The following is a 15,711-nucleotide window of genomic DNA, read 5'->3' as shown; positions in this document are numbered from 1 at the left end:
GATTTGAAGCATTCTTACCCCCATACAACTATTTGTAGCTTGCTGTTCTTTAAAAAAAAACTTTTAAAATATTTTAATTCCCTATAAATCCTTAATATCAGACTTTAATCAACAAAATTCACTGCAAAAATTTATTTTTCTATTAATATTTTTATTTGTACTCAAACTTTTCAATTTTTATATCATCAGAATTGTCCATTTTCTGTTCTCAGATGATTTCTATCTCCCCTTTCATTCTTCTCTATGCTACACTATAATCTCTTATATTTAAGTTGTACAAGCATTTGAAGCTTATACCATGTGGTACATGTCATTGGTCTAGCCCTAATTTCGGCTAGACCAACTTTTCCCAGAAATTTTTGTCAAGCAAAGAACCCTTACCCTAACAGGTGAAGTTCTTGAGTTTATTGAACCTATAGCAGCAGGTTTGGTTGCTACTTTGTCTTTTTTTACCTAATCTGGTCCATTGGACAATTTTTAACTACTACCAAGGAATCTTGAAGATTCCTACTTTAAGATCTTCTTCTTAACTTTCTTTTTCATTATCTCTTAAGATTCTTGATGCTGAAGGTGAAATTTGTTATTATTTTGTCTAATTCTAAAATTAGAATTAGACTCAGCATTTCATTGATGTGTGTATGTACATCTGTGTATATGGAAAGATTGGTTATTCTGTGGCTTTATTTTATGTCCTATTACTTTGCTAAAGTTATTGTTTCAACTGTTTGTATTTGAATCTCTGGCATTTGATTGAAATGTCATTCTATCTAAAATTAATGTATTCTTATATTTATTATATTGGCATGAATCAAGAATGTATAATTAATATCTAAATTTTTGATTCATGCATAAATTGGATTTAAATGAGGCAGATTTGCACAACATCTTCCAGAGTCATCACAGTCCAGTGTCAGGACAGAGTCAAGATGATTGATTCTGGATGTCCTTGGTATCTTTGATGTCTGATCAAGCTCTAAGCTTCAGTTGCCTTCTTGGCTGCTGGAAAAAAAATTATTCTTATCCCTCCATTCCACCAGGTGAAGTCTTCACATGTTTGGGGTAGACACTCCCCTAACTTATCGATGTATTTGAGACCCCTCAATTACTCTCAACCTAGTTTTGCCCGTCTGTCAAAATGGTTTACCTGGGTATGACCGTTGTGCATGTTACAGCTTCTTGGAGCCTCGGGTGAGAGTTAGGTGGATCAGGTAAACAGCAAGGGTGGAAAACAGCCCTCACACCAGAGGTACTATCTTTCCTGAACATACCCTACACTTCATATCTAAATAATTGTCTTCTTTTATTTCTGCAAAAAATTGAAATTAAGTTCATGAAAGTTTTGAGAATATATTGGTGTGTGGATTCCCAGATATTTTATAATCCTGTAGTTATTTCAATGGAATTTCTTTTTTTCTGTCTGCTCCTGCTAGGTTTTATGTAATCACTGGTCCAAAGTCCATTGGTATGGCACTCTATCTTTATTGGAGATGAATGCATGAGGAATGGGATGGAATTGTTGAGAGCTAAAGAACTTTAGTTCTTGTTTGTTCTTCTGCAAATTTCAAATCACTTTGGGAACTTCTGGCTTCCAGCTTTGAGGATGATGGAAGAGGCCAATTTTAATTAAGGTTTTCTGAGAAGCCATAAGAGGAGTTGGTATTCTTTATCATGTCCCTAACCCTAGATTGTTAGAGACTGGACAGTTTCCTCTCGAGTGCGATTTAGGACTCTTAGGTTAGTTGGGTTAGGTCATTCTCAATGGGAGCTCCTTTACTCTGTATTATTTGGTACATATTCTCATATATCTCTTCTCTGATTTCTGTTTTGCTATGATCTGTTAAGTGAATTTCTTTGCTGTTCACTATATGTGTTCATTGTGGAATTGGTATTTGGTGGGAAAGGAGACAAATTTTGGATAAAAACTTAGACACTTCCTTCCTTTCAAAAATTCAAAAGTTAGATTGTATCTGGTCATTTTCCTACAGTGACAGTATCCTAAGGGAGCAGGTAGGTATAATTCTGATCCCATATACTTTTTCTCTGAGGAGAACAGACTAGCCTCTGGCCTCAACTTCTGACTTCTTATCCAGGCAGGAATAAAAGTCTTCCTTGGAGAAGACTAGGTGGGGGAGAAGAGGCTAGATATCTATTGTCTCCCTTTAAACTACACAGTAACATTCCTATGATACATGTGGCATTGTTCCCACTATCATATACTCCAACCTCTATATAATGGGTCCTTCTCTGTTGTCTAAAAACATTCCTTTCTCCCTTATGCTTATCCTCACTATATTCTACTGCAATGGACATGGACATATATAGATTTGTTTTTCCTGGTGATTTATACAGAGCATGCTCAGATATTCCTTACCTGACTCCCTTACTCTGCTCCCAAGACCAAATTAGGTCTTGTGTGACCAAGATGTTTTTACTATATGATGACAAGAACTCCTCTATTAGCAACCTGTCTATGGCAGTCATCAGCACATGGTTGCCTGTTTCCCTTTGGGTTTATTCTTTGTTAATCTTAAGCTATTTCAAGTTGGATGTGTCTCAGGTGTTCAGAATATCTGGAGAATACATCAGTCAGAGCCAGTATCCATTGGCAGAGTCAAGGGATCATCTGGAGCAGGAGACATAATGAGGACAGATGAGGCAAGGGATAGTGATAGGGAGAGTGGCAGTCACTCTTCTTTGTGGCAGAGAGAAATGCTGTCTATGGGCTCTAGAGAGTAAGTCTCTGAGCTCAGCAGAGAGGTACACTTAAGGAAAACATTGTGAGGAGTCCATGAAGAGGGAAAAGATTTCCAGAACAGATACTCCTTTCCTGATTCTAATAGATTCTCTGTAAGTGGCCCTCATTACCATTGTACTTTACTCTCCCATAGGACATTATGTATAATTATGGGAAAATTCACCGGAGTTTTGGGGAAAATGTACCAGCTGTACAGAGGTTTCACCACTACAGTCAAAGCTTAACACCCAACATTTACTTTTTCCAGGGGATGTTGCCATTACTGTAGTACTTTCCTTCAAACCATGAGAAACTCTTTCCTTCAGTCATTCCAATTCATTGTCCTCCCCTCAGTTATGGACTCCATCTCACAAATGGATTCACTGAGGGTCTGCCAGGACTGCAATTTTTAAGAGTTCAGTAGTATTTCAGATATTCATTCTCTCAGAGTTTGAGACAGACCCTCCTTTTGTTTGTGAACCCCCAAAGTACAACCTGAAACCCAGGCTTCATCTCTGGCATGTAGTGGTCCTTGGCAGGATGGATACCTGGGTAGCACCTAGGATTGTTTTTTGTTGGCAGAAATCAGTATCTGACATATATTTGTCTTCACTGTTAGAACTGTGAGCTCATAGAGTCCAGACACTTTCACTTTGGACTTCGAGTATCTTCCAGTTCATGCTGCACTATCCAGCCTCAGAAATTTACTAGCTGTGTGACCTTGAAGAGGTCACTTAAGGCAGACTGCTTCAAATCCAAGGCTATCTCCAGTCATCCTGGTTTATATCTGGTTAATGGATCCAGATGGTTCTGGAGGAGAAACTGAGGCTGGTGACTTAGCACAGCAACCTCTCACTCAAATCCAATTCACATGCATGTCATCATCTCTCTGATGTCATGGTCTTTGGGAATGAAAGACAAACATTAAGTGGAAAATAGGTGCTTAATAAAGGCTTACTGGTTGTCTTCTCTCTAGTTTGGGAATCTTTTTTAGTATCAAATTTGTTTCACAAAAGCAATTTGGTAGATACCCTCTTTATTTTTGCAAACTACGTAAAATGGAAGTTATTTGTTCTTTAAAGGTTTGATAAGAGTGCATTTGTAAATCTAGCTGGGTCTGATTTCCTCCTCCACCAACCCCCACTCTCTTCTTTGGAGATTTTATTACTTATTTTCTAAATGTCTTATTGTTAACTTGAGTATTTTATATTTTTGCAAGTATTCATCTATTTCTTTTATAAGTTTTGTTGTCATATAATTGGGCAACAATTTCTACTTCATTTGTTACAATTTCACCCTTTCCATTTTTATTTTAGTAATTTGGTCTCTCATTTTTTGAATCAAAAGGGCTAATTCCTCAGAAGAAAGTTTGTAAAAATGGATGACTGCTATTCATTTCTGAGATTTATAGGAGCATAAAGATTATTGTCAGAGAAACCTAAAAAAGGATCATTAATGATTATGAAATCTGGAGCAAGAAACTGGATGCCAAAAAGGCACAAGTTAACACTGAGGTCAAGGGATGATAAAATGAAAAGTTGATCTGAGTGCAGGTCACGTTGGTGGTACCTGAGAAAGGATTTGGACTATTGGACCACAGGGATCATGGACTCTTAACAAGGGATGCTGTAAACCAGATGTGAATATATTTACTCAACCAGGCATGGAGGTGCATACCTGCTACACCAAGAAGAGGTTGAGGTTGGTAGATTGCTCAAGTCAAGGGTGGCCGAGCTCTAGATGGTTAAATTGGCTGTCTTTGTGTGTGAGGTTATCCTCCAGAGCAAGGAAAAGCTTCCTGTCAATCAGCAGTGAGATCGGATTATGAGTGACTGCTGCTCTTCCAAGTCTGAGTAAGACAGGGAAAGTGTCTATGCACACATATGGAAGTGTGCACACATATACAAAGAAACATATTTATAGAGTAAAAATATTAACAGCTAACATTTATACAGAACTTGCTTAAGTGTCAACTGTGTTAGGTGGTATATGCATTAAGATTTTCTTATCTAGTCCTCACAATTCTTCGAGGTATGAGTTATGGTCTTCATTTTACAGATGAGGGGACATCCCCAGGTCCATATAGCCAGTGCAGTGACTTACCTAGGGTCATAAAGCTAAGTGTCTGGGGCTGGATTTGAAGTTTGTTTTGACCCCACCCCAGGCCTGGCATTTTACGATACCACCTTGTTGGAAGGAAAAATGGTAACTGAAATTCCCAAGAGTTTACAGACAAAATCGAAATGTGGATCAGGGCAGCTCTTAAACAAATTTGGTTCTTAAATAACTGATAATGTTCAGAGAAATTCCACTGATTGGCTGCAGCTGAAGCTCTTGGGCCAATAGAAATCAGGTTAGCCCCACTTTACTGAGTTCAGTTGTTAGCTCTGGTGAAGATCCGAGCTCTAAGGACTTGCTTTTCATCTGTTCCCTTGTTCTTTCACATAAGTTCAGCAAGGCAGGAAGATTTCTTTCTCTTCTCACACCCATTAGCAATGACATCCTATAGTAGAAAGGGCAATTCAGGTTCATTGTATTTTCAGAATAGATGTGAGGTGGTCCTTTTATTGGTGGACAATCAGGAAAGGCACCAAGTAAAGGTAATGCTGAAACTGAATTTTGAAGTCAACGAAGGATTCTAAAAATTGGAGTAAGGTGGGAAAGAATGCCATTCTAGGTTTGGGAGACAACTAGGGCAAAGGTGCAGAAAGAGGCAGTGAAGAGACAAAAATCATTGTGAGGGAGATTTAGCTGGAATGTAAGAGGGGAGTTATGTACAAGATCAGAAAGATAAGGAACGAGGGGCCCAGGCTGTGAAGGGCTTTAAATGCCAGAGACATTGGGCTTCTATAATTGTTAAGTTTACAGTATGGAACAGCACTCTGATCAGTGGATGTCAGCATTTAAATGGTTTTGCTAGCAGGGTGGCATGACTTCCTGAGTTGAACTCCCTGCTGATGACAGAACATAGAGCTTGGTTTATTTATAGTATGAAGTTTTGCATTTTACAGCACTACTCTGCCAACTCTTTTAGACATTCTCATGATATTCCCCAATGAGGCCCCAATATTGAGTACTTTTCTGCCTAAGTGGAAGCATTCACACAGATATATACTCCTTCCTCCCCAACCTAGGACCTGAGGGGAAATTAGAGAGGGTACAGAATGTATTAATGACCAAGCACTAGCAATCCCTAAATGAGATGAGGTGGGAACACCCCCATGATGAATGGATGAGATCTAGCACAAAGACTGATATTTGTCCCCTTTGTAAAGTTTTGCTGAAGATAAATGGTCCTGTTCAACTTTCATTATCTGTCCTATGAAATTGAGATCTATAGCAAAGGTAAATATTATTTCTGCTATGGTAGTAGAGAAGTATAAAGTTCCTAAGATTGTCCTAACATGCTACAGACTGTCACCATGTCAGGAAAATAACCCTCCATGTAAGTACAAAGATTACTAATGACCATGTTAATTTCCTCCAAGATTATTTCTTCTGAACCCTTAAAACTGCAAGCTCCAAGGGGGCTTTGAAGGAGGAGGCTCTCTAGATAACCTTTAAGAATGCTCCAAATCAGGGCGGCTAGGTGGCACATAATTACCTAGCTGCGTGGCTTTGGGCAAGCCACTTAGCCCCACTGCCTTGCAAAAAAAACTAAAAAAAAATGCTTCAAATCACTACTAAAGAAATAACTCAGTGACTTCTCTTCTGTCTCATCTCATAACATCAAATTGGCAAAAGAGGAAAATGTTAAATATTAGAGAAGTTGAGGCAGCTAGGTGGTGCAGTGGATACAGAGCACCAGGCCTGGAGTCAGGAGGACCTGAGTTCAAATCCAGTCACAGGCACTTAATTACCTAGTGGTGTGACTTTGGTCAAGTTATTTTAACTCCATTGCCTTTCAAAAAAATAAAACCAGAGGTTTTGGGAAAAGTCTCATTAATGCACAAATGATGGAAGTATAAATTGACCCAGCTATTCTAGAAATCAATTTGTAACTATGCCCTCAAAGGTAATAAACCTTGACAAACCAGCCTTATACCCTAAAGTGATTAAGGAAAAGGGATCACATGTACAAAAATACTTATAGAAGCCCTTTTTGTGCTGGCAAAGACTGGAAACCAAGAGGGTGCCACCATCAATTGGGAAATGACAACCAATTATAGTAATATTATAATAGAATGATATTGTGCTGTGAAAAAAATCACAAAAGGAATATATTCAGAACAACTTGTAAAGACTTGTTTGGACTGATGCAAAATGAGCAAAACTAGGAGAATGTGTACCATTAAATATTTTGAAAAATTAAATAATATTGCAAAGATTTTATTAAAAACTCCCATCAATGCCATGACCATGATTTCAAAGGGCAGACAATAAAGCATGCTACCATCTCGTGATTGGGAGATGGACTCAATATACAGAATAAGTCAGATATTTTTGGACACAGCCAATGTGGGTATTTGTTTTGCTTGACTATACATATTACAAGAAGTTTTTAACCCCATTTTTTGGGGGGAGGGGAAGGAGATAGGGGAAAACAAATATTTGAATTGAAAAAATAATTTTTAATACTAGAGAAAAATATCTTGTTTCCAGGTAGGAATTAATTGGGCGTCATCTCCCTGGAGCAGTCAAGAAAAATTTGAAGGCAGCTTTAAGGAGGATAACTTTGGAATGTTCTTTGGCTTTGAGCCTAGCCAAGGAAGTAGAACAGGGAAATCTAGGACTGCCCTGTGGGAAAACCAGAGGACAAAAGCCAAGAAACTGCTTTCTCCCCAACTCAAGCCGAGTCCTCTCACCAAATACAACTGGGGAAAACTGTCATGTCGCTTAATATCTAACCTCACAAAGGGATCTAAACTGGGCACTTAGAGGGAATGGTAAGGTAAACTAGGTGGGAGGAGAAAAAGGCAATAGAAAAAAAAGGAAGGCCTGCTGGCTCCTTTCCTATACCACAAGCAGTAGTCCTTTCATTGGTTGAGGGAGTATCACTTCTTCCTACCAAAATCGAGCATGAATAGACTAAACCTTCTGTGAGAATGAAATACCCTTCTCCTAGCTTTACTGAACCCTAAGTGGCCACATGTAGCATAGGAAAAGTGAAAGCCAGTACATATCACAGGTAGATTCCTATAGGTACCCTACTTAAAACTGCTATTCTTTCCCTTAGAAAAAAAGGCAAATTTCAACCATAGCAAGTTTATAGCACTGTCCTAAAATTCCTAGGAAAATCACATTTTTCTAAGTCTTAAGTGCCTTTGTGAAGACTGCAGCCCAGAAGCTCTGCTTAAGGCTTTCAGGCTAAGGTTATTTCATAAGGCTGCTCTCTCTATATCTACCCTGTTACCAACTGCAACTAGGATAACTAGTGCTTGGATGTGTCCCAAAGGTGCTGAATATAAAAAAAAACTTAAAGGATGAAGGGACTTAGGTGTCTTGACCTCCTTCCTACTCTCTCTATCTTGAAGGATAAAGGTTAAAAGTTCCAGTATTTGAGAACCTAAGTATACAAAAATAAAATGGCTAGTTTCCCTTTTTCATGAGTAGGTAAAGGTCTGACAATAATCACACCAATAAATAAGAGTAGCTCCAAGATAATCTTATCTGAGTTGCAGAGAAAATTTAAGCCCTAAGACAAGAAGTGGAAAAATCTAAAATAGCCAAGCCATAAGGGGCAGCTAGGTGGCACAGTGGACAAAGCACTGGCCCTGGAGCCAGGAATACCTAGGTTCAAATCCGGTCTCAGACACTTAATAATTACCTAGCTGTGTGGCCTTGGGCAAGCCACTTAACCCCATTTGCCTTGCAAAAACCTTAAAAAAAAAATAAAATAAAATAGCCAAGCCATGAGAGTAAAATCAGAGTAAATGAATTTATGCTAAAATAAACATCAAAACAACTAAAAAAAATAAAAAAAATCTTTTTCTCTATCTCCACAGCTTTGACAGAGGAAGAACAGGAGGAAATTCAGTAATTTATTCTTCTTTTTAGGATCTACTTGATCTGTTCTTATATCTAGAAATGTGAATTAAGACATTAAGAATATAATTAAAATTTATTAGCAGAGCCAGCTGAAGTTATACAAGTTGTTCCAACTGGTCTTATTTAGACTAGCCAAGGCCTTACTAGACAATCACTCCCATAGTATGGCTCCTTCTCTTGATGAGAATGAGAAGACAAGGGACCTACTTGAGGGCAGAGATGACACTTGGCCAGCCAGTCTGATTTAAGCTGCAGAAAGGTAGATCTTAAGAGTGATAAGAGGATAGAAACTAGTTAGCAACTTCTTCTCAACTCCTCTCTAGAGTCACAAGTCCAACAATTAGGTCTATGCCTGGACAATATGACACAAGGTCAGAGTTGAGATGAACCAGAGGGCTCTACAGTATGGGGGCCAAAATAAAGATTTTACAGAGTTAAAACTTGGTAGAACAAAATAAATCGCCCAAAGCTTTCTCTACCAGAGGGATAGAACCTCTCAGGTACAAACTGAATACATAGGACAAGAGACACTTTAGCTTCAAAAAGAAGCATTTATAGTAATTTCTGGGTTATTCTTACCTTTGCTTGCTAAACCCCATTCTTACTAAACAGAAATAATGGTTGGGGATATTTAGCTTTATGGACTTACCTGTCTCTCTCTTAAGAATGCTTTTCAGAGTGCCTTTGGGAAAAATGGAAACTCCATGGGCAACATGGCCTACTTTTAAGTTAAGTTCATAAAACCCAGACTTTTGGGGCAAGAAAACTGATATTAAGTTAATGGAGCTTAGTAAAATCATCTGCCTTGAAACATGGACAACATATTCTGCAAAATCAGTTTGTCACAGCATGGGACAACCGATGAAAAAAGCAAAACCAGTTCATTGATGGCATTTGAGAAACTCTAAATAGTAATTCTCAATAGCTTAATAATACTAAGAAAAATAAAGTTCCCATGATAATTGTATCAGCATCTGATGTTAGATTAATTTTTCTTCCCTTAATCATGATCTTTGGTTTTAGATATGTTCTGTACTTTCATCTGCTTGGGATATAGGATCATGTTTAATCCAGATCCACCCTGGCTTCCAGAACAGTGCCTGGCTGGGCATTGCAGCTCTCTATAATGTATTATCAATGATAACCAGTTTTCATGCCTTTCACTGATCAAAATGTATTCCATTCATAAATGTGCAGCACATATACCCATATACCAAAAAGGTTTTTCAGAGACTGATATTCTAGATTCTTCCTGTTACTATGGGAGGAATTCTGAAATTCCCAATCCAAACTTTTTGTTCTGAAAACTTTTTAGAGAACCTGGTTTTTATTCCTCTATAATTACAACCAGAACATGTCTTTTCTATCTTTGGATATTTTCCTGGGCCTCTGGTATTTCAAATTTTCCAAATTTATGTTCACTGAATTTGTTCACTACTTCATATAGAAACTTTCAAATAATTAGGTTTTCTTTTAGACTTAAAATTTTTTTTATTTATTAAGGTAATGGGGTTAAGTGACTTACCCAGGGTCACAAAGTTAGGTAATTATTAAGTGTTTGAGGCCAGATTTGAACTAAGGCCCTCCCTCCTGTCTCCAGGGCTGGTGCTCTATCCATTGCACCACCTAGCTACCCCTAGACTTTTTTTTTTGGTTTTTGCAAGGCAATGAGGTTACATGGTTTGCCCTGGATTACACAGCTATTAAGTGTCCAGATTCAGGTCTTCTTGACTCCAGTGGTAGTTCTCTCTCCACTGTGCCATCTAACACCTACTCAATTAGTTTTAAAGTAAAATTTAGCGATAATGTATGTAGATGCCAAAAATTCATAACTGAAGGAGAAAAAAACTAAATTACCAAAGTGAGCAGGACAAAACCGAGATGGTTTTCTTTTCAAGGAGGCTGATGGTCATCAGTTTTCAGGACAGACACAACCTTCAAGTTCAGGTAATAACATTGGTTTGCTTGAAGACCTTAATGCTAAGCTATGATCTTAAGACATGAAAGAAACTCAAAAGTCAAAGTACTCAAGTACAAAGTACTCTGCTGTGGGTGATAGCTGAGTGCTTCATAACTAATAGAAAAAGTACAGATGCCACATCGGGCACAACCAGGAAGAGAGAACTCAACCAGACCAATGTTTTATTTTAAACAGGGGAAAAAAAAACTCTCACTTGATTTAATGTAAAACTGGAAAAGGAGACAGGACATCAAAACAATGTACATGAAAGAAAGAAAAAGTTAGGAGGCACAGCAGGCAGAGAAGGGTTGGGCCAAATCATCAGTTGACTTACCTCAACATTTTCCTAACAGAACAAACAAGCATTAAAAGACAGACCAGGATAAATCATTACCTTCCCCAAATAATGTGTTTAAAATTTCATTATTTGATAAATTAAATGAAAAGATAGCAGTTAACAACTGCTACTTCAGAATAAATCTTGCTTGCTTGGGAACCCCATTCCTCTTCCCTAAACTGTATATTTCAAAGATTTAATTAAAATGAAAATTAACACCAGCAGATTTAGGCATATATTTTAAAAATTTAAATGGAGACTGAGTTATTTCTCTTCCCCCTCCACCCCTAAGTTATACTTTTCTCCCTATTCTGGGAGATAGAAAGTTCTTGGTGGGTCAAATCCTACTGCTGATGGTACCAGAATGGTTAGAAGACAATGAATCAAAGGAACATGGAAGTCACCCACTTAGGACAAAGTGCATGTCAAATTCATAATACCAGAAAATTTCATTCCCTACTTCCTATTCCAGTGGAAGCATTTTGTTTGGTTTCTAAAATGTCATCATATAAAACAGTCCAGGGGATCAATATGGGTAGCTCTGTGCAGAATGCTGATCCTGAATCCATTCACGACAAAGTCAATCATAGGAACAACTTGATTGCATCCAATGACCAGGAGATGTACATACATTTACATTTGGCTGCCTTGGCCTCTTAAAACAATTCTGTTTGATATCCAGTGACACTATGTGATAGGCTGATTAGGCTATCTGGAGAGAATGAGCCCATGCTAAATATTTTCTTGACTGCCTTTTAACACTAAACACAGTAGTACAAGCCCTTGCCATGGTTCATTAAAAATTCTAATCCTTAGGACAATAAAATTCCATTTAGAGCAAATTACTGTGACATTAAGAGGTAAAGAAGAAATTCAGGTGTGAATGTTGAAATGGACAAGGAAAGAAACTCCACACTGACAAATACAACAGTAAGTTGTCTCTAGAAATGTCAAGACAGAATTTTTCTTTAAAGGTTCCTCCAATACATCCTTATCTATCATCATCAATATCAATTGACCAGCTCTCCTTGTTAAGGTGGACACACAATAGGATATCACCCTGGGAGTAAAAATCAAGGTAGAAACAAGGTTTAATTTCAGGAAGATATCACTAAACAGTAAATTAGGTTACCTAAAAATGTATTATGATGCCCACTACCTTTACCTTTAATACAAGGTTTGGTTTCATCATTTCAGAACTTATGTCCTTTAAAAATAAAGATCCTTTCTTATGCTACAGTTCTTTATAACTGAGTTGGGGTGAGGAAGTAAGGCAGGACCAATATTTTATACATTTTCATAGTAATGATAAACGTCATTTAAGGATTCTAGATCCTCACCAAATACTCCCATCGGAAGGTCAGGTTGATTTAAAATTCATTTTACTGATGGGAAAAAATATGATCCTAGGTGTGGTCCACGATTGGTAGGTACTCTCCCTGAATGCATTGCTGATTAAAATATAAGTTCCAAGAGTTTCATGGGACAGAATGGCATCACTCCCTACCCAGGTCGTAGGGGAGATAGAATGAACTCACACACAATGATCAGGAAAAGAGTTTGGTTTCCCTCTAACACACTGGTTAAGTATGCGAGTGCATACATACAGAGGACATAGGGAAGATGTTAAGATCCCCACCCTGGGCAATTTCAGACCTGAATTTAATATTCCAAAGCTTTCTCACAATACAGAGTAAGAATCTAAATCCCCCCACTGTAGAAGAATAATTAATTAGCTCCTGAATCCAAAAATGCCCTTAATATATCCAGTTAGGCCACTCTTGGTCTTCTGCTCCACCTTGTCCTCTAGTGGTGGAAAAGCCACGTGGTTGAGGGCCAGATCAAAGAACAAGGGCTTACAAGGGATGGGTTTGAATCCTGGTGGAAAGTGAACAAGGTTGGCTTGCTTGCTGACAAGAGAAGGATCCAGGTAAAAAGTGTCAAATCGTTCAACAAGAGGCTGAAAATCAAACAAAAATCAAATCCTTAAGTGTTATTATGAATAACAACCAGTATTCCATCTTTAAGCAATCTAGATCAATGCTCTTCAAAGGGAGGGTGCTGGCATGAACTCAAGAGGTATGAAAAACCATTTCAGTAGAAAGATAAGTTTACATCCAACCCACCCCATAACAACCAATTCAATCCAATCCTATCTACCCTTCACCAATTATCACCCAATTCTATTCCTTCCCTCCACTGTATAAATTAGCCAGCCTCTCTATTTCTGTGAAATGGAGAGTCAGCCTGAGGAGCAGTTAAAGACTAATCATGACCCTATACAACTGCCATTGGGAAAATTCCTCCCTCCTCCCAGAATGCCCCCTCTCTTTCTCCCTATCCGTATATCACTTTAAAACTTTGGCAGGTTTTGTACTTTAGGATAGTACAAGGTGTTTTGAAAAGAATAGATAAAACACGGTTGGGTTATGATTAACACTGCAGATCTCATTATATTATCTTTCCCCAAAACCCACCTCTCTTCCAAACTTTCCCATTTCCTATTTATGTTGATGGCATTATTATCCTTTAAGATACAGGTTTATATCCTTGGGGTTATCCATGACTTCTCATTTTCATTCATCCCACATAGCCAAGCAACTACCTAATCTCTACAATATCTCTCATACCCACCTAGCCATCCATCCACTCATTCAGCCCTTTCCATTTATACAACCTGTATTACCATATTTTTTTTGGTTTCTCTGGCTAAAATCTTTCTCCTCTCCAGGCTCTTCTCCATACATCTACCAAAGTGATTCTCTAAAACATAGGTCTAGTCATGCTATTCCCATCTCCTGTTCAATAAACCTCAATGGTTTTTTTTGCCTCTAGGATCAAACATAAACTGTGTGGTTTTGAATTTAAAGCCCTTCATACACTGCCCCCCCCCAATTACTTCTATGCTTGTGTGTCTGAGTTTGTGTGGATATCTCTCTTTCTGTATTCTACAGCCCAGTTACAATGGCCTTCCTGTTATCCCTCACACTCAAACAAAAATTCACCTAAAATATCCAAAATGGATAGGAAAGCAGGGCATAACATCATCCATTAAGCACAATTGAAATCAGAGACAATTTGTTCTGACTTATTGCTTTTGCATTGTGTGTTTGTGTATGGAATATCTACACAGGAGAAATGTAAAAGCTGTTCCATTCTCTATGTTCAATGACTCAATCAACAAGTATTAAGCACCTACTACATGCCAGGCACAGTATTATATTTCAATTAAAAAAAAAGAAATTCACTCTTATGCTGACCATAATGATCAAATTGAACGAATAATTCCCTAGAAAATATATTTTTCAAAAATAATGAAGTATATTCAACAGCATTGTTCACTAGAATATTAATTAAGCAATGAACAAAATAGAAATATCAATAAATATTAATATTTTAATAAGTAACTGTACTGATAAAATAAATTTTTATATTTATTTAATCTTTACCACATCCCCTTTAATTTCTCTATTTCTTATAATGTATGTTAGTATAGATAGGTATGTAATTTATAAACAAAGATGGATTTTTGGAAATGCATGCTCAAAAATTTTTACATACATTCAAAAGAGCTTGAAGACCACTGGTCTAGAGACTTAATTGTAGATTACAGAAATGATTATTTCAGGGCTTTGATGAAAGGTGACAAAATGACATCTCACATTCTGGTATTAGTAAGTAGCTAGTTACATAAACCTGGACTCTCACTGCTTCTACAAGAGTAACAAAGGCTAGACTTACCTTATTGTCCTTGACTTGGGAAGGACATTCAGTTTCATGGGGGTCATTTGTATCTGAAAAATTCAGAGGGGAATAATAAAACTTTAAAGTGCATAGGTTATACACATGAGGCAGATCCAAGGTGCTTATGTGTGATATGAACTAGTATAGCTTCTAGTCCTAAATCCCAAGATAAGTGGCTCTCTATGATGTAGGAGGTATTGATCCAGTTTCTAATAGGGAGGAAATATATTTAGCCCAAGGAAAACTAGCATTTCTTTGAAAAAAAAATTAGGACTTTATTTTTGTATATCCTCCATATTCCTCCCAGTTAGGTTAAATCACACAAAGTAGGGGCACCTAGAAGACATACCCTGAGATTCATTTTGTAACAAAGTTCAAAACATATCTATATGTCCTGAAGGAATTTTCTGAACCAACAGGAAGAGCAGGCAGCTCTCCATTGGCTGGAAGAAGATTGGTTATACCCTTAGAGGTCTAGAAAACTCTAAACCCTGGATTAACAGTTCTAAAAGCCATCAATTCAAGGAAGGGAGCTCCCTGGCAGCAGAGAAGAGAGTTCTCTATGGATTCAAGATAGAACTGGTTTGAGCAGTTAAGATAGAAGCTAAGCTGAAGATAGAAGCAGATCTAAGAAGCCCAACCAAACCACTGAAACCAGAGGGAAGTAACTTGAGAACGTCAGAAGAAAAAGCATAACTGGGATTCTGCAGTACAAGAGATGGGAGTTGCTTTGGCCATGTGTTCCCTACAAGTATGCCTTACTATCCTTGCTCTTTGCATTTGGGTCCAGTGTTCCCAATAGAAAAGGAAATTCCAAGGTTTACAAGAGGTAGAGAGGGATACTCTTCCTATTAAGCTATCTTTTTTTGTTTTGTTTTTACAAGGCCATGGGGTTAAGTGACCTGCCCAAGGTCACATAGCTAAGTAATTATTAAGTGCCTGAGGCTG

General features: G+C 37.7%; 1 protein-coding gene across 1 annotated transcript in view; it reads right to left on the bottom strand.

Moving 5' to 3' along the window:
* Positions 1 to 165: 165 nt before the first annotated feature.
* The window catches only part of SRP68 (signal recognition particle 68), a 77,117-nt gene continuing 61,571 nt past the window's right edge, over positions 166 to 15,711 (bottom strand). Inside the window, exons 15-16 of the mRNA XM_074224525.1 lie at positions 14,761 to 14,813; positions 166 to 12,979 (exon numbers count right to left, since the gene is read on the bottom strand). Of these exons, the coding sequence (XP_074080626.1) occupies positions 12,752 to 12,979; positions 14,761 to 14,813 (281 nt within the window). The 3' untranslated portion in view covers positions 166 to 12,751. The remainder of the gene's footprint in view (positions 12,980 to 14,760; positions 14,814 to 15,711) is intronic.

The sequence above is a fragment of the Macrotis lagotis genome, chromosome 2 (assembly GCF_037893015.1).
Source record: "Macrotis lagotis isolate mMagLag1 chromosome 2, bilby.v1.9.chrom.fasta, whole genome shotgun sequence".
In the NCBI taxonomy this organism is placed as follows: Eukaryota; Metazoa; Chordata; class Mammalia; order Peramelemorphia; family Peramelidae; genus Macrotis; species Macrotis lagotis.
The sequence above is the reverse complement of the archived record's forward strand: the minus strand, read 5'-3'. Positions and strand labels throughout refer to the sequence as shown.